This window comes from Oncorhynchus nerka, linkage group LG18 (assembly GCF_034236695.1).
Source record: "Oncorhynchus nerka isolate Pitt River linkage group LG18, Oner_Uvic_2.0, whole genome shotgun sequence".
NCBI classification, from domain to species: domain Eukaryota; kingdom Metazoa; phylum Chordata; class Actinopteri; order Salmoniformes; family Salmonidae; genus Oncorhynchus; species Oncorhynchus nerka.
Window position 1 is genome coordinate 41597612 of NC_088413.1, and position 23982 is coordinate 41621593.

Below are 23982 nucleotides of genomic sequence, written 5' to 3' on the forward strand. Positions count from 1 at the left end.
ACGCTCACTCTATTGCATCATATTGATAGGTTGAAACATTTCAAGTAAAGGCAACATACCAAGACATTTAATACAATAATTATGCATAATTACAAAAGGTACTTAACTTACTTAGTATTTCAAATAATAATTATAACACTATTATAATCATGGAAGGCAAAATTACACATGGTACTACACAGTAAAGATATATATATATATATACACTATATATAGTGTATAGAAAAGTATGTCCAAATTAGTGGATTCGGCAATTTCAGCCACACCCGTTGCTGACAGGTATATAAAATTGGGCACACCGCCATGCAATCTCCATAGACAAACATTGGCAATAGAACGGCCTTATTGAAGAGCTCAGTGACTTACAACGTAGCAGATAGAATGCCACCTTTCCAACAAGTCAGTTTTTCACATTTCTGCCCCGGTCAACTATAAGTGCTGTTTGTATTTATTAAGGATCCCCATACTCTTCCAGTGGTCATACGCAATTTTAAATATTACATGACATTTCATAAGACTTTATACAATACATTAAGTGTTCCTTCGGGCCACTACTCTACTATCAAATATCTACAATACCTGTTATTGTGAAGTGGAAACGTCTAGAAGCAACAACGGCTGAGCCGCAAAGTGGTAGGTCAAAAAACAATTCGAATGGGACTGCCGGGTGCTGAAGTGAATCGGTCCTCAGTTGCAACACTCTACCAAGTTCTAAACTGCCTCAGCACAATAACTGTTAGTCAGGGGCTTCATGACATGGGCCGTACACAAGCCTAAGATCATCATCGGCTGGAGTAGCTTAAAGCTCGCTGCCAGTGGAAACGCGTTCTGGAGTGATGAATCACACTTCACCATCTGGCAGTCCGACGAACTAATCTGGGTTTGGCGGATGCCAGGAGAACGCTACCTGCCCGAATCTATAGCGCCAACTGTAAAGTTTGGTGGAGGAGGAATAATGGTCAGGGGCTGTTTTTCATGGTTTGGGCTAGGTCCCTTTGTTCCAGTGAAGGGAAATCTTAACGCTACAGCATTCTAGAAGCTTCTGTGCTTCCAACTTTGTGGAAACAGTTATGGGAAGGCCCTTTGCTGTTTCAGCATGACAATGCCCCCGTACATAAAGCAAATTCCATACAGAAATCATTTGTTCGAGATCGGCGTGGAAGAACTTGACTAGCCTGCAAAGAGCCTTTACCTCAACCCCATCTAACACCTTTGGGATGAATTGGAACGCCAACTGCGAGCCAGGCCTAATCGCCCAACATCAGTGCTGACCTCACTAATGCTCTTGCGGCTGAATGGAAGCAAGTCCCTTCAGAAATGTTCCAACATCTAGTGGAAAGCCTTCCCAGAAGAGTGGAGGCTGTTAAAGCATCAAAGGGGAGGACCAACTCCATATTAATTCCCATGATTTAGGAATGAGATGTTTGACCAGCAGATGTCCACATACTTTTGGTCATAAAGTGTATGTCATGTCAAACTACACAATTGTGCCCAGTAATCTGTGTTTCCTAGCCTGATCCTAGATGTTTGTACTCTTTCCCACTCCAATTATTTGACTTGACAATGAGTGACAAAGAGGTGGCATGACAGCACAGCATAGGCTGGCACTCAGTTACAGTCATATCTGTTTGCTAAATAAAACTTAAAAACCATGAAGGCAGGATGTTGCTTTCAACATCAGAGACAAGCAGCCTTACATACATCCATGTGAACCATACTGTAGTCATCACTCTATGATCGTCTCAATAAAATAATACAGTACATCACTTATTAAAATAGACAATCCTTTTCATTAGAAGATATAAAATAACAAATGTACCTTGAACCAGTAGTTCCATTTGTAGAAGTGGATTTCATTGAACTTTTTTTGCAAAAGCCATTCACACAATATACCCTATCTACCGTATGTGTACAGTATAGAAAGAAATCCACAGATAAAAGTTTAACTTAAAATGTTCTGCACAATATAGTCAGTTTGTAAAGTGCAATGGCAAAGTAAAATCATAAAGGCTTGAAGTCATACTTTCTTAGTATAATAAATATATTCCATTGTTTGGAGTCCCTCGTGGTAGTGTATGTGCATGTTTGAGATGTCCGACTGCAAAGTAGTCCGGCGTAGAATCACTGATCTACAAATCACACTTATTATATGTGATCATGATTGGTGATTCTGCGCCTCACCACGCTCAAACTGATCCCGTCAAATTAACTGATAGTCTGTACTGGTGAGGTGGTTTTCACTGTCCTTGCAGGTAGTGGAGGGTTGGTGAGGGGTACTGTACAGCTACGTGGTGATGGTGCTCCTGTCCCCTTCCAGCCAGTACTCTTCAGTCTGCATCTCAGTGAGGCGAGACACTGTCCTTTGGAAGGCAAAGATCTCCTCTGCTCCACTGAAGATAGACAACTCACTGGCTGCATCCTGATCCAGGAACAACACATGAGGGTGTAAATGCATTCAATAGAAAAACACCATTAGTGAGAGTGTTTGGTATTTTCCTAAAGCCTGAGAACAAAGCAGTTTTGGAGAGAAGCTGAGAAGTCAACAAACAGAAGGTCATAGTGTACAAAACATTGGGAACATCTGCTCTTTCCATGACCAGGTGAAAGCTGTGATCCCTTACTGATGTCACCTGTTAAATCCACTTCAATCGGTGTAGACCAGGGGGCTCCAAACATTTCTAGCATGATTAACTACTTTTTTAAAATAAAACATGTCGCAAGATACTTTTATAGCTTTCAAATAAGCACATTATTCTCTTCTCCAGTGTCTTTAGTGTACCAGAGAAATTAATGCACTATGTACTGTCAATATACCTGGTAAACTAAATGGTTAATAAACCACTAAGGGGGCCCTATAAAATCTGTGATTTCCCCCCTCCCCAAAATTGTTTTATAATTTTCCCAAATTATGTTCTCAGTTGTATTTTTTTTGTCTTTCACTCTCAAAATTACAATTGTTCATAGAGAAACAACAAAATAGAATGTTCTATCTTTGTTCTGGAAGACTGGAATAAATTCCCCTTAAATTGTGCATCTAGTGAGTAAAAGAATATGCCTTCTAAGGCGCCAGTAGAGTGATGATTCTGTATTGCTACTGCTCATTTAATGGGAAAGTTTGAAAATAACAAATAATAGATACAAATGATATTTGTTAATGACAGTTTACGGTGGAGTACTTGAAAATCACATATACTTTCAGAATTGTTTGGCGAGCTACTCAAAGGTGGGCTGCGGTTAACCTTTTAGGAGACCCCTGGTGTAGATGAAGGGGAGAAGACAGGTTAAAGAAGGATTTTTAAGCCTCGATACAATTGAAACATGGATTGTGTATTTGCGCCATGTAGAGGGTGAATGGGCAAGAAAAAAGACTTAAGTGTCTTTGAACGGGGTATGGTAGTAGGTGCCCGGCGCACCAGTTTGTGTGTGTCAAGAACTGCAACTCTGCTGAGTTTTTCATGCTCAACAGTTTCCTGTGTGTATCAAGAATGATCCACCACCCAAAGGACCTCCAGCCAACTTGACAACTGTGGGAAGCATTGTAGTCAACATGGGCCAGCATCCTTGTCGAAGGCTTTCAACACCTTGCCCCAACAAATTGAGGCTGTTCTGAGGTAAAAAAATGGGGTGCAACTCAATATCCTTATGCTTCGTACACTCAGTATATTGTAGGTCATATACTCTCTACCTAAGTTAGAGATCAAGAAAATAATGTTGGGAGTATTTGGCTGAAATTTGTACCTTTTTTAGGTTGAGATCATCCATGAGTTCATGATGGTGGTGTTCGTGATCTCCGTCGTGTACAAAGATGTCATCCAGAGGGTGATCGGCCAGAATCACCACTCGTACCTGGGGGACCCAGGATGAGACATTTACTGACACTGGTTGTTCTCATCAAGCCTGGTCCTAAATCTGGGACCAGGCTAGTTTTTAGCAACTCAAAAAAAAGTGCATCCAACAAAATGCTAATCAAAAAACCTCAGTGATACATATAAAAAGCACACTCATATCAAAGGATAGTCTCAAACAACAATCACAATGTGTTACAATAACAGAAGATGTGAGATAAGAATTTATGGAGCAAAGACAAAAGTTTCCTTATAAACCATACTATATTAAAATGATCCAGCCTCGAGCTTAGAAATAAAGCCCTCTGTTTCAACCTCCCTGTATGATTATGCTTGTTGATTTGGTTTCTTATTAGGTGCAAATAAATAACATAAATTAAAACTAAGTGGTTTGTAATGTTACCTTGTGTTCATAGAAGGCATCGATAAGCGTGATCAAGCGTCTCGCTTGAGTCTTCTTGTTCATAGTGAGCAGGGGAATGTTCCTGATGAATACAGTATCAAACTGCCTGGAAATCTCCAAGTAGTCACTGGCACCCAATGGCTAGAATACAAAACACATCATGTATAAGTATGCCCCTTACAGTACAGGGAGTGCATACATACAGTGAGTTCCGAAGGTATTGGGACAGTGATATGTTTTGTTGTTTTGGCTCTGTACTCCAGGACTTTGGACTTGAAATGATACAATGACTACGAGGATAAAGTGCAGACTGTCAGCTTTAATTTGAGGGTATTTACATCCCTATCGGGTGACCCGTTTAGAAACTACAGCACTTCATTTACTCTCCCCATTCTATGGAACCAAAAGTATTGGAACAAATTCACTTACATGTATCAAAGTAGTCAAAAGTTTAATATTTGGTCCAACACAATGGTTGCATCAAGCTTGTGACTCTACAAACTTGTTGGATGCATTTGCTGTTTGTTTTGGTTATGTTTGACTATTTTGTGCTCAATAGAAATGAATGGTACATAATGTATTGTGTCATTTGAGTCACTTTTACTGGAAATAAGAATATGTTTCTAAACACTTCTACATGAATGTGTGGATGCTACCATGATTACAGATAGTCCTGAATTAAATGGTAAATAATGAGTGAGAAAGTTAGGGGGGGGTATGATATTTGTGCATCTAACTGTCTCGCTCATCATTATTCACGATTAATTCAGGACTATCCGTAATAATGGTAGCATTCAGATTAATGTAGAAGTGTTTAGAAACACATTATACTCTTATTTACAATAAAAGTGACTCCAAAATGACAATACATAATTGACCATTCATTTCTATTGTTCACAAAATAATCTGGGTTAACAAAAAAAGTGTGGTAATTTCTAAACGTTTGACCTGAGATGGATTTTTTTGTAAAAAATATCCTCAAATTAAATCTGACATTCTGCACTTTAACATCATAGTAGTACAGAGCAATAACATCACGTGTCCCAATACTGTTGGAGCTCACTGTATTTAGTATGCCTATGTGATCCCTGTGGGAATTGAACCAACAACTCTTACCAACTAAGTAACACAGGACGTACAGTCAAACGTACAGTCTGCTGTGGTCACTTACTCTATCACACAGCTCCTCGAAGGTACAGTCTGCTATGGTCCCACAGGTTTTCATAAGACTGACCTCCCTGGCTAGCAGTTTCAGAGTCCTTGGCCGTGTTACTAGAGAAAGAAAATGAACATCTGGTTCAGCTAAATTACAAGTAATAAACTCAACATGATGGAACACAATGAGGCCCAATATATTATTAAGTATACCATTAATACAGAATGTTATGTTCATATCATGCACCTATAATTATAGACCGCTCCACCGATCCCTCTTTATCTACACTCAATGACAACGTGAGCATCTTACTGTCGTTCTGTTTGAAGGCCAGCTCGTCAAACAGCTTGTCCAGTATTGCCTCAACACAAGGTTCACTCGAGCTGTGTCGAAAAAGGGTAACATATGCAAAATATGATGAACCACATTATTTAATACATGAAACTATACTGATCAAACACAAATTGGCTTGAAAGAAAGAGTTCCATATTAAAATAAATACTACCAAATATAACCTAGTAATTTGAGTATTGAAATGCCTCATTGCTGTATCCATGGTTTGTACCATGCAGTTCTTACAGGAAGTACAGTTTCCCAGCTGAGGGTCTGTTTCTTCTGCGGTAGTCTATCCCAGAGTCCAGACGAAGCTCTTGGCAATAGTTCTGCATGAAAGAGGCAGACTATACCGTAAGACGAACCTTGCCTGTATGTTTTCAAATCAAATCACATTTTATTGGTCACATACACATATTTAGCAGATGTTATGGCGGGTGTAGCGAAATGCTTGTGTTCCTAGCTCCAACAGTGCAGTCGTATCTAACAATTCACAACAATACACACAAATCTAAAAGTAAAAGAATAGGATTAAGGAATATATAAATATTAGGATGAGCCATGTCAGAGTGGCATTGACTAAAATACAGTAGAATACATGTCTTATATACAAAATAAATCAGAAATGTATTTCTTATTTACCTTCAACACAGCAATAAATGGCACAAAGTTGACCCTCTGTAGTCCGTTCTTGTACAAATCTAGAAGAGAGGAATAGGTCTGGTTAGATCAGTATAGATTGTCCTCTATGGATTGTGCTGAACGCAGCTCAACAAGGTATTTGTTTTGTGATGTAATATTCTACTTGCCCTCTGGGGGCCGGTTGGACGTGGCCACGACAACAACCCCATTCTTAAAGAGGTTTTCAAAGAGCTGTTTCAGAATCATTGCATCTGCAATGTCTGTCACCTGTGGAATGAATTTACAACCAATTCACTCATATTGTTCTATCCTGTTATATTGTCATGCGTCCAAAACTGGGAACCATGCATAGAATAGAACTATTAGTCCAACTCTAAAACAGGCTTTGGCTAAAACAGGATTCCTCATTATCACATCCATACATTAGCTAACGCTATTCAGATGATTTTGTACAATTATAACATGAAGGTATAACAGTAGTTACAAGTGATCAGTAAGAGGAATATCCCCCAGACCTCACCTGAAACTCATCAAAGCACAACAGACAGGCCTCTTCACTGATCTCCTCTGCTATTGGTGCAATCGGGTCATAGACTTTAGCCATCCTCCCAGCTTTCCTTTTTGGCAGGCTCTTTTTAAGGCGATGTATTCCTAAATACAGTAAGTAAAAGAACAAAGATTGAGTCGACTCTGGACCCACTCATAGATCTCAGTTCAATCAATCTGAATCTATTGCTCAACTCATTATTGACATTAAGTATGATCAACAAGTCATGTCAAATGGCCATTCAGCGACACAACTTAACCTACTATTATGTACATCTAACATGAAGCCGTGGAAATGGACCCTCTTTTTCTTCTCTGTCTCCACGTAGGAGTAGAACATGTCCATAACCATCGTTTTCCCTGTGCCTATAAATAAAACAGAGAAAAACAGAATGATAATTCATTGTTTCAAATGTGCAATGTAGTCAAAAAGGGAAATATCATAAATGTAATGCTAAAGTGGCAGCACAAATATGGATAATTATAGCTACTACTTACCAACATCTCCATAGATGTAGTACCCTTTTGGGGGCTTTGGCTTAGAGAAAAACTGTAAAATAAAATAGACAGTGTTCAATGTATTGTGAGTCTGTGTGAATATAGGGTTAACTATAGATTATAGTCTATACTTTATTTAATGTGTTTTGACAGTGGTAAAAATCAAATAATGTATTATGGACATCAGTAAGAACATGCATAGAAATCAGATTACCTTCGAGAAGAGGGACGTAGGCTGGTTGTTGTAACCTCTTAGGGTTTTGTGCATTTTATCCAAGGTCTGAACCACGGCTTTTTGATGTGGGTCCTCTTGCAGCGACTCATCCCTGACCAGACTGTTGTAGTGCTCCAGTGGTCCGCTGTACGCTGCGGCAGCATTGCTGTCTTCTGCAGCCGGCTGGGGGAGAGCATCCGTCGAATAGCCTGAGCAGTAGAAAAGATCACGGAATCGGAATTATCGGTACATCCTGAAGCTGTATTAGTACTAGAACTAGTTAAATAATTAGCGAGACCACCTGTGGCGGTTATTGGTTAACGTGCTAAGAGCAGAAACGTAACGTTATTCATTTAGCGAGCAAACTGTCCAAAGCCAAAAGGTTCAGTCAGCGATTCGATATTCCTTCGTCTCTAAAGGTAAGTTGTGTAAGCACCGTAACAATGTAAGTAGCTATCTAAAAATGCAATTATAATAATGGCTGATTGACGCATATGTTGCTAGATAATTCGCTATCTAGTCTAACTAGACAGGTCATGAATATAATTAAGTTTGACAGCTGACACTAGCGGTTTAGAGAAGTTAGCTATGCTAACTAACTGTCAGTACTCATTTTGAACAACACACAGCAGTCAATCTAGCTCTTGCCTCACCAAAATAATATTCTCACCTCGTCTGGAAATGTTAGTCACACCGTTACATATCGTTTTCGAGGAATAGTACTGATCTTTCAGTAGAAATCTAATGATGGGTGACACCAAGGGCGACATCTTTGACGACAACATGCACGTCGCCATTTTGGCTTCAATTCCAACTTTATTGAACAAGGCGGAAATGCACAAAACGATTCTGAAGTGCGTCAGGAGAGGGCAGTAGTAGAAGAGAGAGGCCCAACTCGGCGGGAAATGTGTCCCTCCAGCAGGTGGCACTCTTTTCGTTGTTTTGTCCACCAAGCAAAGAGTTTGAAAGTGAGAAATCAATGGGTGTCGAATTTGGTCAACAACAAAAATGAATGGCTTATTTTATCACATGAGGTTTATTTGATAAAATATAATTTTTGTAATGCTTAAAGTTGCTACGAGTGTACTGATATAAGTAGGACTCGTGATATCACGGCAACAAAAACACTAACTTTGAGATGTCTCCAGATGGATATTCAGCCTGAATGTATTTGGATCCAGATAGCTGCCAAAAGGTTGAACGTATGTATTGTTAGGATTGTAAGAAAGTCCATACCTAAATTGTTAAGATCGTAAGAAAAGCCATGTGTGAAACATGAAACGTAACCATTAAATTAGATCTGTAAAATGTACAAACCCTATGTTACGACTATGAATTAACATTTACACATTAAATTCTTACTTTACGTCTCCCTTTACTCAGTTACAAATATTTTTTATACTTACAAACCTTTGTCAGGAATGGAAAGGACATGAACTGAACGTAGCTAGTCAAAGTTAGCTAGTCAATCAAGCAACTGTAGCCCAGACTTGAGTTGTTTTGCAGCTTTCAAAAGCAGCAGACAAAATAAAAGTCTTGAGCTTGTTTTAGAATGACGTTCAATAACAACAAAACAAAAAAATCCACCAAAAATGACATACCCAAATATAACTGCCTGTAGCTCAGGACCTGAAGCAAGGACATCAAATGATTGATACTATTTGAAAGGAAACCGTTTGAAGTTTGTGTAATTGTGAAATTAATGTAGGAAAATATAATACATTAGATCTGGTAAAAGCCTTTTTTTTTCATCTTTGAAATGCAAGAGAAAGGCCATACTTTCAGTTGAATAATTACATTACTACACAATATTTTGTATCAGGTCTGCCCCGAGTTTGCCCAAATGTGCCGAATTGGTCAATTAATACATTGTCAAGTACATAACTATAGATAACATACAAAAATAAACATTAAAAAATAAAAGTTTACACACTCCCAGGAATGTCATACATGATGGATCATTAGCTTATACACTAACTTACACACATCTAGATGGCCGGGCGGGGTGGGTGTGGAGCCAGAGACAGCGGTGGGGTCAAACTGTAGACCCCAGTTCCCGCATTTGAACATCACAATTGATTTTATCAAACAAAAGTATGCTATATTTTATCTCTGGGACCCTTAGGATGACAAATCAAAGCAAGATTACTGAATGTAAGTACATTATTTACCTTCAGAGGTGAATGTATCAATCCAGTTGCTGTGATCATTTTTGTTGTTGTTGTGCACTCCTCAAACAATAGCATGGTATTTCTTCACTGTAATAGCTACTGTTAATTGAACATATTAGACATGTCTATGTCCCGGAAAGATAGCTGTATACATCGTCATTCTAGTCACATTAGCACACACGTTAGCAACAACCGTCCAGGTTTAGGGACACCCATCCCATAGTTTGGCCGCCGGCCAAACTGAGCAATCGTGGGAGAAGGGCCTTGGTCAGGGAGGTGACCAAGAACCCGATGGTCACTCTGACAGAACTCCAGAGTTTCTCTGTGGAGATGGGAGAACCTTCCAGAAGGGCAACCATCTCAGCCGCACTCCACCACGCCACTCCAGCACGCCACTCCTCAGTAAAAGGCACATGTCAGCCCGCTTGGAGTTTGCCAAAAGGCACCTAAGGACTCTCAGACCATGATAAATAAGATTCTCAGGTCTGATGAAACCAAGACTGAACTCTTTGGCCTGAATGCCAAGTGTCACGTCTGGAGGAAACCTGGTACCATCCCTACGGTGCAGCATGGTGGTAGCAGCATCATGCTGTGGGGATGTCTTTCAGTGGTAGGGACTGGGAGACTAGCCAGGATCGAGGGAAAAATGAACGGAGCAAAGTACAGATAGATCCTTGATGAAAAACAGCTCAGGACCTCAGACTGGGGCCAAGTTTCAACTTCCAACTGGACAATCACCCTAAGCACACAGCCAAGACAACGCAGAAGTGGCTTCGGGATAAGTCTCTGAATGTCCTCGAGCGTCCCAGTCAGAGACCAGACTTGAACCTGATGGCGACAAAGAACATGGCTGACGTTTTACATTCTCACTGGAATATGCCCAGATGCGTGGCCTTTTGCGTGAAGAAAAGACGCAGGAAAAGGAGCCGCAGATCAGGCAGCCTTCTGAGAATCTGTAGGCGAGCAAGTAAACTCCCATTGCCATCCGTTCTTCTTGCTAACGTGCAATCATGGGAAAATAAAATTGATGACCTACGTTTTAAGATTATCCTACCAATGGGACATCAAAAACTAACATCTTATATTTCACCGAGACGTGGCTGAACGATGATACGGACAATATAGACCTAGCGGGATGTTACATGCACCGGCAGAACAGAGACGCTACCTCTGGTAAGACGAAGGGTGGGGGTGTGTGTCTATTTGTCTATAACAGCTGGTGTGCAATGTCTAATATTAAAGAAGTCTCGAGGTATTGCTCGCCTGAGGTAGAGTACCTTTTGATAACCTGTAGACCACACTATCTACCAAGAGAGTTCTCATTTATATTATTCGTAGCCATCTTTTTACCACCACAGAACGAGGCTGGCACTAAGACTGCTCTCAACCAACTCTATAAGGCCATAAGCAAAGAAGAAAAGGCTCACTCAGAAGCAGCGCTCCTAGTGGCCGAGGACTTTAATGCAGGCAAACTTAAATCAGTTTGCCCAAATTTTTACCAGCATGTCACATGTGCAACCAGAGAAAAAAAGATTCCTTGACCACCTTTACTCCACACACAGAGATACATACAAAGCTCTCCCCAACCTCCATTTGGCAAATCTGACCATAATTCTATCCTCCTGATTCCTGCTTAAGCACATTCACGTCAGGGTATATACAGCAGTTTTGGCCACCTAGCTCGCTGCGAACTGTGTGAAGACCATTTCTTCCTAATAAAGACCGTAATTAATTTGCCATAATTTTATGTAATTATGACAACATTGAAGGTTGTGCAATGTAACAGCAATATTTAGACTTAGGGTTGCCACCCGTTCAATAAAATACGGAACGGTTCCGTATTTCACTGAAAGAATAATAAACCTTTTTGTTTTCGAAATGATAGTTTCTGGATTTGACCAGCTTTTTTACATGGCACATATTGCACTTTTACTTTCTTCTCCAACACTGTTTTTGCATTATTTAAACCTCCAATAATCGTATTGGTATCGGCGTTGAAAAATCATAATCGGTCGACCTGTTCATTGACTACAGCTCAGCGTTCAACACCATAGTGCCCTCAAAGCTCATCACTAAGCTGAGGACTCTGGGACTAAACACCTCCCTCTGCAACCGGATCCTGGACTTCCTGACGGGCCGCCCCAGGTCGTAAGAGTAGGCAACAACACGTCTGCCATGCTGATCCTTAACACTGGGGCCCCTCAGGGGTGTGTACTTAGTCTCCTCCTGTATTCCCTGTTCACCCATGACTGCGTGGTGAAACGCGACTCCAACACCATCATTAAGTTTGCTGACGACACAACAGTGGTAGGCCTGATCACCAACAACGATGAGACGGCCTATAGGGAGGTGGTCAGAGAACTGGCAGTGTAGTGCCAGGACAACATCCTCTCCCTCAATGTGAGCAAGACAAAGGAGCTGATCGTGGACTACAGGAAAAGGCGGGCCGAACAGGCCCCCATTAACATCGACGGGGCTGTAGTGGAGCGTGTCGAGAGTTCCAAGTTCCTTGGTGTCCACATCACCAACGAACTATCATGGTCCAAATATACCAAGACAGTTGTGAAGAGGGCATGACAAAACCTTTTCCCCCTCAGGAGACTGAAAAGATTTGGTATGGGTCCCCAGATCCTCTAAAAGTTCTACAGCTGCACCATCGAGAGCATCCTGACCGGTTGTATTAGCGCCTGGTATGGCAACTGCTCGGCATCTGACCATAAGGCGCTACAGAGGGTAGTGCGAACGGCCCAGTACTGCCAAACTTCCTGCCATCGAGGACCTATACAATAGGCGGTGTCAGAGGAAAGCCCATAAAATTGTCAGAGACTTCAGTCACCCAAGTCACAGACTGTTTTCTCTGGTACAGCATGGCAAGCGGTACCTGAGGGCCAAGTCTAGGACCAAAAGGCTCCTCAACAGCTTCTACCCCCAAGCCATAAGACTGCTGAACAATTTAATAAAACCGCCACTGGACAATTTGCTTTGACTTTTTTGTACACTGCTGCTACTCGCTGTTTATTATCTATGCATAGTCACTTCACCCTCACCTACATGTACAAATGATCTCAACTAACCTGTACCCCGCGCACTGACTCGGTACCAGTGCCCCCTGTAATATAGCCTCGTTATTCTTATGGTGTTACTTTTTATTTTAGTCAACTTGGTAAATATTTTCTTAACTCTTCTTGAACTGCACTGTTGGTTAAGGGCTTGTAAGTAAGCATTTCACGGTAAAGTCTACACTTGTTGTATTCAGAGCGACTGACAAATAAAGTTGGATTTGATTGAACATCTCTGGAGAGACCTGAAAATAGCTCTGCAGCAATGCTACCCATCCAACCTGACCGAGCTTGAGAGGATCTGCAGAGGAGAATGGGAGTAACTTCCCAAATACAGGTGTGCCAAGCTTGTAGCATCATACCCAAGAAGACTAGGGGCTGTAATCGCTGCCAAAGGTGCTTCAACAAAGTACTGAGTAAATTTAATATGGTCAATTTCAAAAGAAACATTGAACATCTAATAGTCAAATCATAGTGTAAAAGTAGGTGAGCTGGTTCTACTTTGGCCATTTTCTGGTGTTTTGTGGTGAAAATGAGCGTAACATCAACCCTGTTACCTACCCATAGATAGACAGGCTAGACTTATTTTAACAATTTCATTTGTTTTTGTGAATCTTGCATTCAGTTGCCCCTCCTTGTTGCACACCACAAGCTTCCATTCCCTGTGTCACAAGGGGATTCATGGCTGATTTAACTAGTAATTACCAGTTGGAGGGCCTTCCAAATGGATTTTTCCCAGATGTGGTAAAATCCCACTTGGTCACAAACAAACGTAACACCACTAACCATCCATTGTAGAGCCGTATAATATCACTCATTGGAAGTACAAGACCTAGACTGTCACAACTTCCACCGAAGTTAGTCCCTCTCCTTGTTCGGGCGGCGTTCGGCATCACCGGTTTTCTAGCCGCCACCGATTCACTTTTAATTTTCCATTTGTTTTGTCTTCATTGTACACACCTGGTTTCCATTCCCATTATTAAATGTTCCTTATTTAACCCTCTGGTTCCCCATGGTTTTGTGCGTGTTTGTTCGTTGTAAGTTGGTCTGTATTTGTGAGCTTGATTATTTTCCTTCTTGGAATATTTTATGTTTTGAGTAAAGTTACGTGAATTACTCATCTCTGTGTCCTGCGCCTGACTCCGCCTTACCTGCTACACCTAGACGACTTACATAGACCTACACTTTGACATACTGTGGAGTACGATGTATAGTTTTTGATTAAATCGATATAAAATAAGATAATACAAATAGATTTTTTTCATTTTTTCATTCAGCTGGAGAGGCACTTACTATAGTTTTTTGTTTTTTTTACTCTCAAGATAGGAAAATATTACCGCATGCCAAAAGTGTGCAAAGCTGTTACCAAGGCAAAAGGTGACTATTTGAAGAATCTCAAATATAAAATATATTTAGACTTTTTTGGTTACTACATGATTCCATGTGTTATTTCATCGTTTTGATGTCTTCACCATTATTCTACAATGTAGAAAATAGTAAAAATGAAGAAAAACCCTTGAATGAGAAGGTGTGTCCCAACTTTGGACCGGTAGTATATGCACACACTCAATACTTAATTAATTTCCTATTGTAGTTAGCGGTTGGTTTGAGGATGTCTTCTGTACTCATTATTCATCCTCCCAGTTTTGAGGGAAACTGACTCAAGCGGCAAAACATGGGAGTTACAGCCACCATGGTGTTACAGGCTTGTTGCCATGACAACAGTAGAACGTTTCTGGCAGAGACACAGACACACATACACACACACACACACACACACCATTACAGTGGAATCTGCCCTGCTTGGATATTCCACTCTGCGTTGCGGTTCAAGAGATTTAGAAGCAGGCAAATACACTCAGACACAGACAGAACAGAGGAGGATTCAGTAGGAGATCAACTGAAAAGGGATATACTCTCCAATCCTCATTCTTTCTGATGGTGTGTGCATATTGGCTATGTCTTCTCTTCCTATTTTTCATTGTCTTTGTCTGCATGAAGGAAGGATGAAGCATGTTGCAGGCTACTGCTATAGTCTGACCACTGTTATAATTTAGCAGTGCCTGTGTGCATAGCCTTCTGTGCTGTGTATATATGAGACATGTATGTATCATTTTTTTTCATCAGTAGGATGGCACTTGAGGCTGCTGCTTTTTTAAAGATTAGGGTGAGCACTGTCATCGTAATGGTAGTTCATAGCTGTGTAGTGAAATCAATTCCTCCCTCCCTCTGCCACTGCTGAATGCATTAGTGTAATGAGATGTCTGCAGCCAGCCAGCCAGCCTGTGTGCCGTGCAGCAGTAGCAGCAGCAGCAGAGACGAAGGGAGCAGGGAGAAACACGTACAGTACAGCAGCTAGAGGCAAAATGGCTTTCACAGCCTGCTGAGGGAGTGTGCTGTGCATAGTACCTTCTCCTGCGGATCTGGACTCTAACAGGGATCGAAGAAGGGAAGAGCTTGCTTCTCAAGCGTTCTAGATCAGAGGAGATCAGGTAACGGAGGCGCTGGTAGACAAGCAGCCAGAATGTTGGGGCTCACAATGAAGATAGGATGGACTGGGTGGTAGATCTGTTCCATCAGGGGGAACTTGCTTTAGGCATTGTTGCTTTTTGTGTTGTCTGTTTTTTTAGTGTTCAACTCAATTTTCTGTAGCTGGCTGCATTTTAGTGCCCTGCAGCAGAATGTCTTGCAGGCTCTTCTGTTTACTGTTGTTGTGGTTAATGTTATGTGACAGCATCTTTTTTCCACATCCGCCTCAGCTGATTATGGAGGCACAATGTAAATAGATTCTTATGTAGCATGTGTATGTTTGTTATATGTGAAGAGATGATTGATTCTATGAAAGAACAATGTTGATGTACGACGTGTGCACTAACAGTGGTTTAGATTACAAGACATGCAGTCTTAAATTATTATTATTGTATCTCCCTTTGTGTTTCCCTCCTTCCTGTATGTCTCCCTGCAGCTCCAATGAGTGTACTTGCAGCAGCACAGAAAGCAGACAACAACAGTGAAATGCAGTCGCCTGCAGTGTCTCCTTCCTTCCTCCCTAGCCAGCCAGGAAAGATTCCCGGCAGGAAGAGAGGGAGACCCCACTTCATCGCAAGATGGATTTTCCAACCCACTACCCTGATTCCCTTCCTCCTCTCAAAGTTCCCAAGAAGAGGGGGAGAAAGCCTGGCTTCAAGGTCAGTGTCAGGGATGGGAAGGGAGGGGAATAGAAGAGGAGGGTATGGGATGGGATGGGGGGAAAGAGAGGGGAAGGGGGGTGGCAATGGGGATGCAGTGTGTTTAAAAATGCATATCATGATGTAGCAAGACAGACCCCATTTCATTTATATTTAGTGGGGGTCATATTTGTCTGAAAAAGACTTAACATGAGGTAGGTTTGTTTAATTGATTAGTATTCTGATTGGCCACTGTGTATGCCTAGCAAAAATGTCTGCATTGTTTAAGTGATTGGTGAGTGTCGCAATAAGAATAGGGAATATTGTGAATCATTTCATAAAAAGTGATTTTATTTACACTGAACAAAAATATAAACGCAACATGCAACAATTTCAAAGATGTTACAGTTCATATGAGGAAATCAGCCAATTGAAATAAATAAATTAGGCCCTAATCTATGGATTTCACTTGACTGGGAATACAGATATGCATCTGTTGGTCACAGAAACCTTTTTAAAAACTGGGCCTCACAATGGGCCTCAGGGACTCGGCAATTTGAATGCACAAAAATACATTGACATCGATAAAATGCAATTGTGTTCGTTGTCTGTAGCTTATCCCTGCCTATACCATAACCCCACCGCCACCATGGGGCACACTGTTCACAACGCTGACATCAGCAAACTGCTCACCCACACGACACTATACCCATGGTCTGCGGTTGTGAGGCTGGTTCGACATAGTGCCAAATTCTCTAAAACGATGTTGGAGGCGGCTTATGATAGAGAAATGACCATTTAATTCCTCTGGCAACAGCTCTGGTGGACATTTCTACAGTCAGCATGCCAATTGCACACTCCTTCAAAACTAGAGATATCTGTGGCGTTGTGTGACAGAACGACACATTTTAGAGTGGCCTTTTATTGTCCCCAGCACAAGGTGCACCTGTGTAATGAGCATGCTGTTTAATCAGCTTCTTGGTATGCCACACCTATCTGGTGGATAGATTATCTTGGCAAAGGAGAAATGCTTACTAACAGGGATGTAAACAAATTTGTGCACTAAATTTGAGAGAAATAAGCTTTTTGTTGGATATTTTATTTCAGCTCATGAAACATGGAACCAACACTTTTTACATGTTGCGTTTATATTTTTGTTTTGTGTACAAATTGCTGTACAAGTACAATACCAGTCAAATGTTTGAACACACCTACTCATTCCAGTTTTTTTTCTACATTGTGGAATAATAATGAAGACATCAAAACTATGAAATAACACATATGGATTCATGTAGTAACCAAAAACATTTCGAACAAATCAAAATATATTTTATAATAGAGATGGTTCAATGTAGCCACCCCTTGCCTTGACAGCTTTGCACAATCATGGCATTCTCTCAACCTGCTTCATGAGGTAGTCACCTGTAATGCATTTCAATTAACAGGCGGACCTTGTTAAAAGTTCATTTGTGGAATTTGTTTCCTGCTTAATGTGTTTGAGCCAATCAGTTGTGTTGTGACAAAGTAGGGGTGGTATACAGAAGCTCTATTTGATAGCTCTATTTGGTAAAAAACCCAAGTCCATATTATGGCAAGAGCAGCTCAAATAAGCAAAGAGAAACGACAGCCCATCATTACTTTAAGACAAAGTCAGTCAATCAGGAAAATGTCAAGAGCTTTGAAAGTTTCTTCAAGTGCAGTCGCAAAAACCATCAAGCACTATGAGGATGTTGTGAGTGGCTCTCGTGAGGACCGCCACAGGAAAGGAAGACCCAGAGTTACCTCTGCTGCAGAGGGTAAGTTCATTATAGTTAACTGCACCTCAGAGTGCACCACAAGTACATGCTTCACAGAGTTCAAGTAACAGACACATCTCAACATCAACTGTTCAGAGGAGACTGTGTGAATCAGGCCTTCATGGTCGATTTGCTGCAAAGAAACCACTGCTAAAGGACACCAATAAGAAGAAGAGACTTGCTTGGGCCAAGAAACATGAGCAATGTAAATCTGTCCTTTGGTCTGATGAGTCCAAATGTAAGATTTTTGGTTCCAACCGCTGTGTAATTTTTGAGACGCAGAGTCGGTGAACGGATGATCTCCGCATGTGTGGTTCGCACCGTGGAGGAGGAGGTGTGATGGTGTGGGGGTGCTTTGCTGGTGATACTGTTGGTGATTTATTTAGAATTTAAGGCACACTTAACCAGCATGGCTTACCACAGAATTCCGCAGCAATACACCATCCCATCTGGTTTGTGCTTTCATTTGTTTTTCAACATGACAATGACCCAAAACACACCTCCAGGCTGTGTGAGGGCTATTTGACCAAGGAGAGTGATGGAGTGCTGCATCAGAAGACCTGGCCTCCACAATCACCCGACCTCAACCCAATTGACCCCAACCCAAATGGTTTGGGATGAGTTGGACCGCAGAGTGAAGGAAAAGCAGCCAACAAGTGCTCAGCAAATGTGGAAACTCCTTCAAGACTATTGGAAAAGCATTCCTCCTCATGAAGTTGGTTGAGAGAATGCCAAGAGTGTGCAAAGCTATCATCAAGGCAAAGGGTGGCTAATTTGAAGAATCTCAAATATAAAATATATTTTGATTTGTTTAAACTTTTTTGGTTACTACATGATTCCTTATGTGTTATTTCATAGTTTTTATGTCTTCACTATTATTCTACAATGTAGAAAATAGTCAAATTAAGAAAAACCCTTGAATGAGTAGGTGTGTCCAAACGTTTCGTTTGAGGTTTATTGTTTTGTTTTGCTGTGAGTTTCACTTAGTAATAAAAAGATGTGGAACCCAGATCACGCTGCGCTTTGGTCCATTCATTCCAACGATCGTGACAGTTAACTAATGCAAATTGCGAACCATAATATTTTAATAATAATAGTACTACTAATAATAATATATGCCATTTAGAATACTTTTTATCCAAAGCTACTTAGTAATGTGTGCGTACATTTTATGTATGGGTGGCCCCTGGAATCGAACCCACAACCCTGCTGTGGAAGCAACATGCTCTACCAACTGAGCCATACAGAATAATTTTAGACTATTGTTGCTACCTAAAACTGGAATAAAATGCCATTATTTACAAGTGATCCATTTAAACTGTGTACAAATAACCCTGTAGATATTGAGATCCTAGCCTTGTGTCTCCCTGCAGCTGAAGCCCAGGATGGTGATGACTCCCCTGGCCATCTCTCCTCCCAGCAGCACCCCAGAACCAGACATGAGCTCCATCCCCCAGGATGCTGCGACCATCCCCCACTCTGCCACGCCCCAGGTGCTCACAGGTAGGCCACTCCTTTTCGATCCCTCCTATTGTGTTCCCTGCAGTGTTTATCTACATAAACAAGCAGGGTAACATGGGTGTCTCTCTCTCTCTCTCTCTCTCTTTGTGTTCCCTGCAGTGTGTATCTACATAAACAAGCAGGCCAACATGGGTCCTAACCTGGATAGGAAGAAGCTGCAGCAGCTCCCAGATCATTTTGGGCCTGACAGGCCTTCCGTGGTGCTGCAGCAGGCTGTCCAGGGGTGTATCGACAGTGCCTTCCAGCAGAAAGCTGTGTTCACTCTCCTCACACAGGGCTACGGAGGAGAGAAAATATCAGGTATAACATAAACCCACAGATTGTATGTAGTGTAACTGAGATTTCTGTTTTTATATTCATTTATTTCATTAGTAGAAATAGCCCGTAGGGAAATAACAGAAATTGGCACACACGTATTTGATCATCTAATAACCATGAGGTATCCTTCCTGTCTCATGTCCATTCACCCGCTGAATGACACACATAAACAATCCATGTCTCAGTTGTCGCAGGGCTTAAAAATCCTTCTTTAACCTGTCTCATTCCCTTCGTCTACGCTGACTGAAGTGGATTTAACAAGTGACATCAATAAGGGAGCAAAGCTTTCACCAGGATTCACCTGGTCAGTCTGTGTCACGGAACGAGCAGGAGTCCTTAATGTTTTGTATACTCAGTGTAGAGAGCAGTACTTTTGACCAGGGCCCATAAGGCTCTAGAATAGGGTGACATTTGTTGCTTTGAGATCGTTGCTTTGAGACATGGCTGTAGAGATGTGTCGCCTAGGGCAAGGTTACCTGCAACAAGCTTTACTACAATAGGAAATCAACAAAGTTTCTAGGTTAATCAAGTGTTCCTTTTGATTTCCAGCCACCTTCGATGGGAAGCAGCACCTTCTGAGTCTGCCTGTGGTCAACAGCGTTGGCTACGTGCTACGCTTCCTCAAGAAGCTCTGTCGTAGTTTACACTGTGAAAACCTCTTCAGCGACCAACCAATCACCCAGCATAATGCCTCCTACCAATCAGAGGGTAATGTACTGTCGTTTATTCAATTACATTCAAAATACTTTATTTATCCTACAAGGGGCAATTATGTAGGCAGGAGTGCAGATGTGATGCATTGTACATTACTTCTTAGAAAACACAGTCCTGTAACTTAACAAGAGCCTCTGAATAAATGTCCCTCTGAAATATAGTGGGCTCAGTTCCCCAAATATTGTACTATATTACTTCAGATTGCACATGGAAGCACAGAATGACAATTTGTGAAATACACATCATTTGGTGTTTTACTTGTGTAGTCCCTAGTAATCCATTATCAAAATCCCTGTATTCCTACCCAAACAGCTGAGACCTCCATGCCAGAAGACTACCTAGAACACTCCCATGTCCCCCAGAAATATCCTAGGCTCAATTCCCCAAAACATGTGCGTTTGTTGCTTCGGATTGGACAATTAAAGCACAGAACGGCATTTCAAATACATATTTCAAAGACTTCAGCTTCTATCCAAAAGTGATTCAAAGTGTCGCAAATATTTTTTTACTAATGTCATTTCTTTCCATCCATTTCACAGCTGAAACCTCCATGCCAGAGGAGTACCTTCTGGACCCGTCAGACAAACGCTACTCAATGGACCCAGGTGACTCCGCCTTTAGTGCCATAAGCTCCTCCTACTCATCCAAACCGTCCTATGGGTTTCGCTCCTCGCAGCAATTCCCCAACAGCTCCTCCCCCATGGGCATGTGTAGACAGACGTCTAGTCCAAATACTTTCCTGGAAGGTAACAGGATAGGTAAGAGACTGGAGAGTGGAGACTAGAGTTGCAAAATTCTGTTAATTTTCCCAAAATGACCAGGTTTTCCTGCTTATTCCCTTCTGATTCCGGCGATCTTCCAACTGGGTTTTCTGGAAAACCTGGGGATTTTGGGAAAGTTTGTTTCTTGCTATAATCACAATGCCTTAACCAGGTAAAATAGACCCGTAGTGAAATCTTTATTCTGTACCTATCTGTCTCTTTTCTCATCCAGCGTACAATCCATCTCAGGACTCCCAGGAGTCCAAGGTGCCCCCCAGTAAGGACCCTTCCACCTGGAGCGTAGAGGACGTGGTGTGGTTCATCAGAGACGCTGACCCCCATTCCCTGGGCCCTCATGTGGACATATTCAGGAAGCATGTAGGCTACCCCTGTGCTCACTCTTAATTCATTCATATTTTGATACCTTGCATCCTCTCTCCTCACCTTCTCAAAACGCCTTGGATGAGACGGTCAGGGGGGAGGAACAGAGGAACCTTGGACCTTCTCCTCCAATATAGTTGAGAAGGAGGCGAGGAGACTGGGTGAGAAGAATCACAGAAAATCTCAATGAAATTGAGGCCTGCCCACTGGGCAAAACCTGGTTGAAGAAACATTGTTTCCACGTCATTTCAACAACTGCAAAAAATGTGCTGACATTAAATCAACGTGGAAAACTGTTTGGATTAGCAACAAGTCATCAGTTTAAGGGATTTTTTTAAAAATGCTACCAACTTGCAACCTAAATCCAATGACATGGTGACTTTTTTTGGTTGATTTCACATTGAATTCACGTTAGTTGACAACTTAACCAAATGTAAATCAAAACTAGATGTTGAACTGACATCTGTGTCCAGTGGATGGATCTGCAACAGTGATCAGATTATATCTGGATGTGATGTTTTGTGAAATACTAACCAGGATTTGGGTCACTTCTATTTTAATTCAGTCAATTCAGTAAACAACACTGATACACGTGTATGATTAGTTTACTTGTGGAGATATAACCTGACTTTCTTTCCCACAGGAGATAGACGGCAACGCGTTGTTACTTCTAAAGAGTGAGATGATCATGAAGTACCTAGGACTGAAGCTGGGGCCAGCCCTGAAGCTCTGCTATCACATCGACAAACTAAAACAAAACAAGTTCTGAATCTGAACATTTTTTCACTTCATCAATCTGTGGGACCCAACTTTGTGGATGCCTCCCAAATGGCACCTTTATACAGTGCACTACTTTTGACCAGAGCACTAAGGGTCCTGGTCAAAAGTAGTACACTATATAGGAAATAGGGTGCCATTTGGGATGCTATATTTGACTAATTATTTAGCATTTTCCAGATGCTATGTAGCTAATGAAAAAAAATGTATTCTAACAGAATACATCATTTTGGGATATTCTAGTTTTGATGTTGAAATAACTTTTTGGTTTATACAGATGCCACAATATGCAAATTCTGGAATGCATAACTGATACACTGGCAGACAATATTGGGAAAAGTAGACTATATTACTTCGAGGATACAGTTGTCCCATAAATGAGTTTATAATGTGCCCAAAGCATATAGCAAGTCACATTTATGATCTGTTGAGAATTGTGAATTATTTTAGATAAACTATTATTTATACTTGGTCTTCTAAAAACATAGTTAAGGCCTCACAAATGTGTGATAAACAGATAAAAATTGTCCCATATTGTTTTGATTCTATACCCTCACAAAAGTTATTTGAATGCGCCATAGGGTTGAAGCTACAGATACAGTTCCACATAATGGTTTTTCAAGTTCTATACACATCAATGTAAACTCATATTGTGAAGCATGTGATTAGAAACAGGAATTTAAGCCCATGTTAAACATTATTAAACTGTTTTTTTTTACACAAAATAATGTTAACTAAACTCAGTGCAGAAATACAAATGACTTTGCATATTGTTTTACATACTATTTTGATAGAATTGTCAAAAAAAACATGTTTGCGCTCAAATACATGACACTGAGCCATTTCTAGTTGAATATACCAGATTGTCAAATAATTATCATCGCCAGACACCTCACAAATTCGTTGAAACTTGATTGTGTGGATGTTTACTATATAAATGTTTTACTATGTTATCCTACTTGAAACAGATTTGGAGAGCATAAGGGATGACAACACTCACCGGGAAAAATGTCTAAGGACCTACAGTATTGGGTTATGAGGCCATATAGCATTGCTTGTGTGTGCCAGTTTGGCAGTATGTGTACATTTTAGTAACCAGTGTATGTGAATGCTGCTGTATATGATTACATGTTAGCCATGCCAAGTCAAATCAAGCTGGGAAGATGTCTTTTATTTTGAAAATCATGTTGGAAAGATGTACTGTAAGTCAGAGAATGACCAATGTATGGATGAGTTTACTTGTACTGGTGCTAAAAGAAATTCTCAATGTATTGAATATCTCATGTTTGCTTTTGTGTTGTGAGTTTTAAATGGAAAACACTCAAACGTGTGTATTTAACCTGGCTGTGTATCCTAAGTATTAAATTAAGAAAATATTAAGGGGACAAGGTATGGTTTGAGGAGGATCTTTCTTTGTGATATCAACCAATTTACGGAATGAAATGAAGCTTAGGATTCATGGAAAAATAAGAATGAAACGTTACCAAATGTGTCCACATGGTGACACAATCATATGTTAATTCAGATAGTTCTGCTCCCTCCTGATGCAACATTATATATTACAGGCTACTTCAGTATATTTGAATTAGTCAAACAGTATATATAGCATATCCTTTTTCTACAGCCATGTTTGCATTGGAAGTTAGGCTACATAGGCTACATGCAGAAATCGTTGCAAAT

General features: G+C 40.9%; 2 protein-coding genes across 4 annotated transcripts; one reads left to right on the top strand and one right to left on the bottom strand.

The window, feature by feature from the left end:
- Positions 1 to 45: 45 nt before the first annotated feature.
- On the bottom strand, positions 46 to 8464 carry afg1la (AFG1 like ATPase a). 3 transcript variants are annotated; one of them, XM_029687549.2, is made up of 13 exons: positions 8308 to 8464; positions 7638 to 7846; positions 7424 to 7475; positions 7190 to 7291; positions 6900 to 7030; positions 6547 to 6646; positions 6380 to 6438; positions 5984 to 6066; positions 5651 to 5787; positions 5420 to 5520; positions 4249 to 4389; positions 3739 to 3846; positions 46 to 2419 (listed from the first exon to the last, which is right to left on the bottom strand). In XM_029687549.2, exons 1-13 carry the CDS (start codon positions 8432 to 8434, stop codon positions 2285 to 2287), a joined length of 1485 nt encoding a protein of 494 aa, XP_029543409.1. In that variant the 5' UTR covers positions 8435 to 8464; the 3' UTR covers positions 46 to 2284. The 3 variants fall into 3 exon arrangements, with proteins under 3 accessions (XP_029543409.1, XP_029543410.1, XP_064860174.1); XM_029687550.2 differs by having other exon boundaries at positions 5717 to 5787; positions 8308 to 8463; XM_065004102.1 differs by lacking the exon at positions 46 to 2419 and adding an exon at positions 3071 to 3606 and having other exon boundaries at positions 5717 to 5787; positions 8308 to 8463.
- Positions 7813 to 23690, top strand: LOC115145910 (sex comb on midleg-like protein 4). The gene is made up of 8 exons (XM_029687551.2): positions 7813 to 8056; positions 15833 to 16055; positions 19204 to 19333; positions 19451 to 19651; positions 20219 to 20377; positions 20923 to 21141; positions 21377 to 21522; positions 22169 to 23690. Exons 2-8 carry the CDS (start codon positions 15975 to 15977, stop codon positions 22292 to 22294), a joined length of 1062 nt encoding a protein of 353 aa, XP_029543411.2. The 5' UTR covers positions 7813 to 8056; positions 15833 to 15974; the 3' UTR covers positions 22295 to 23690.
- The last annotated feature ends 292 nt before the right edge of the window (positions 23691 to 23982 follow it).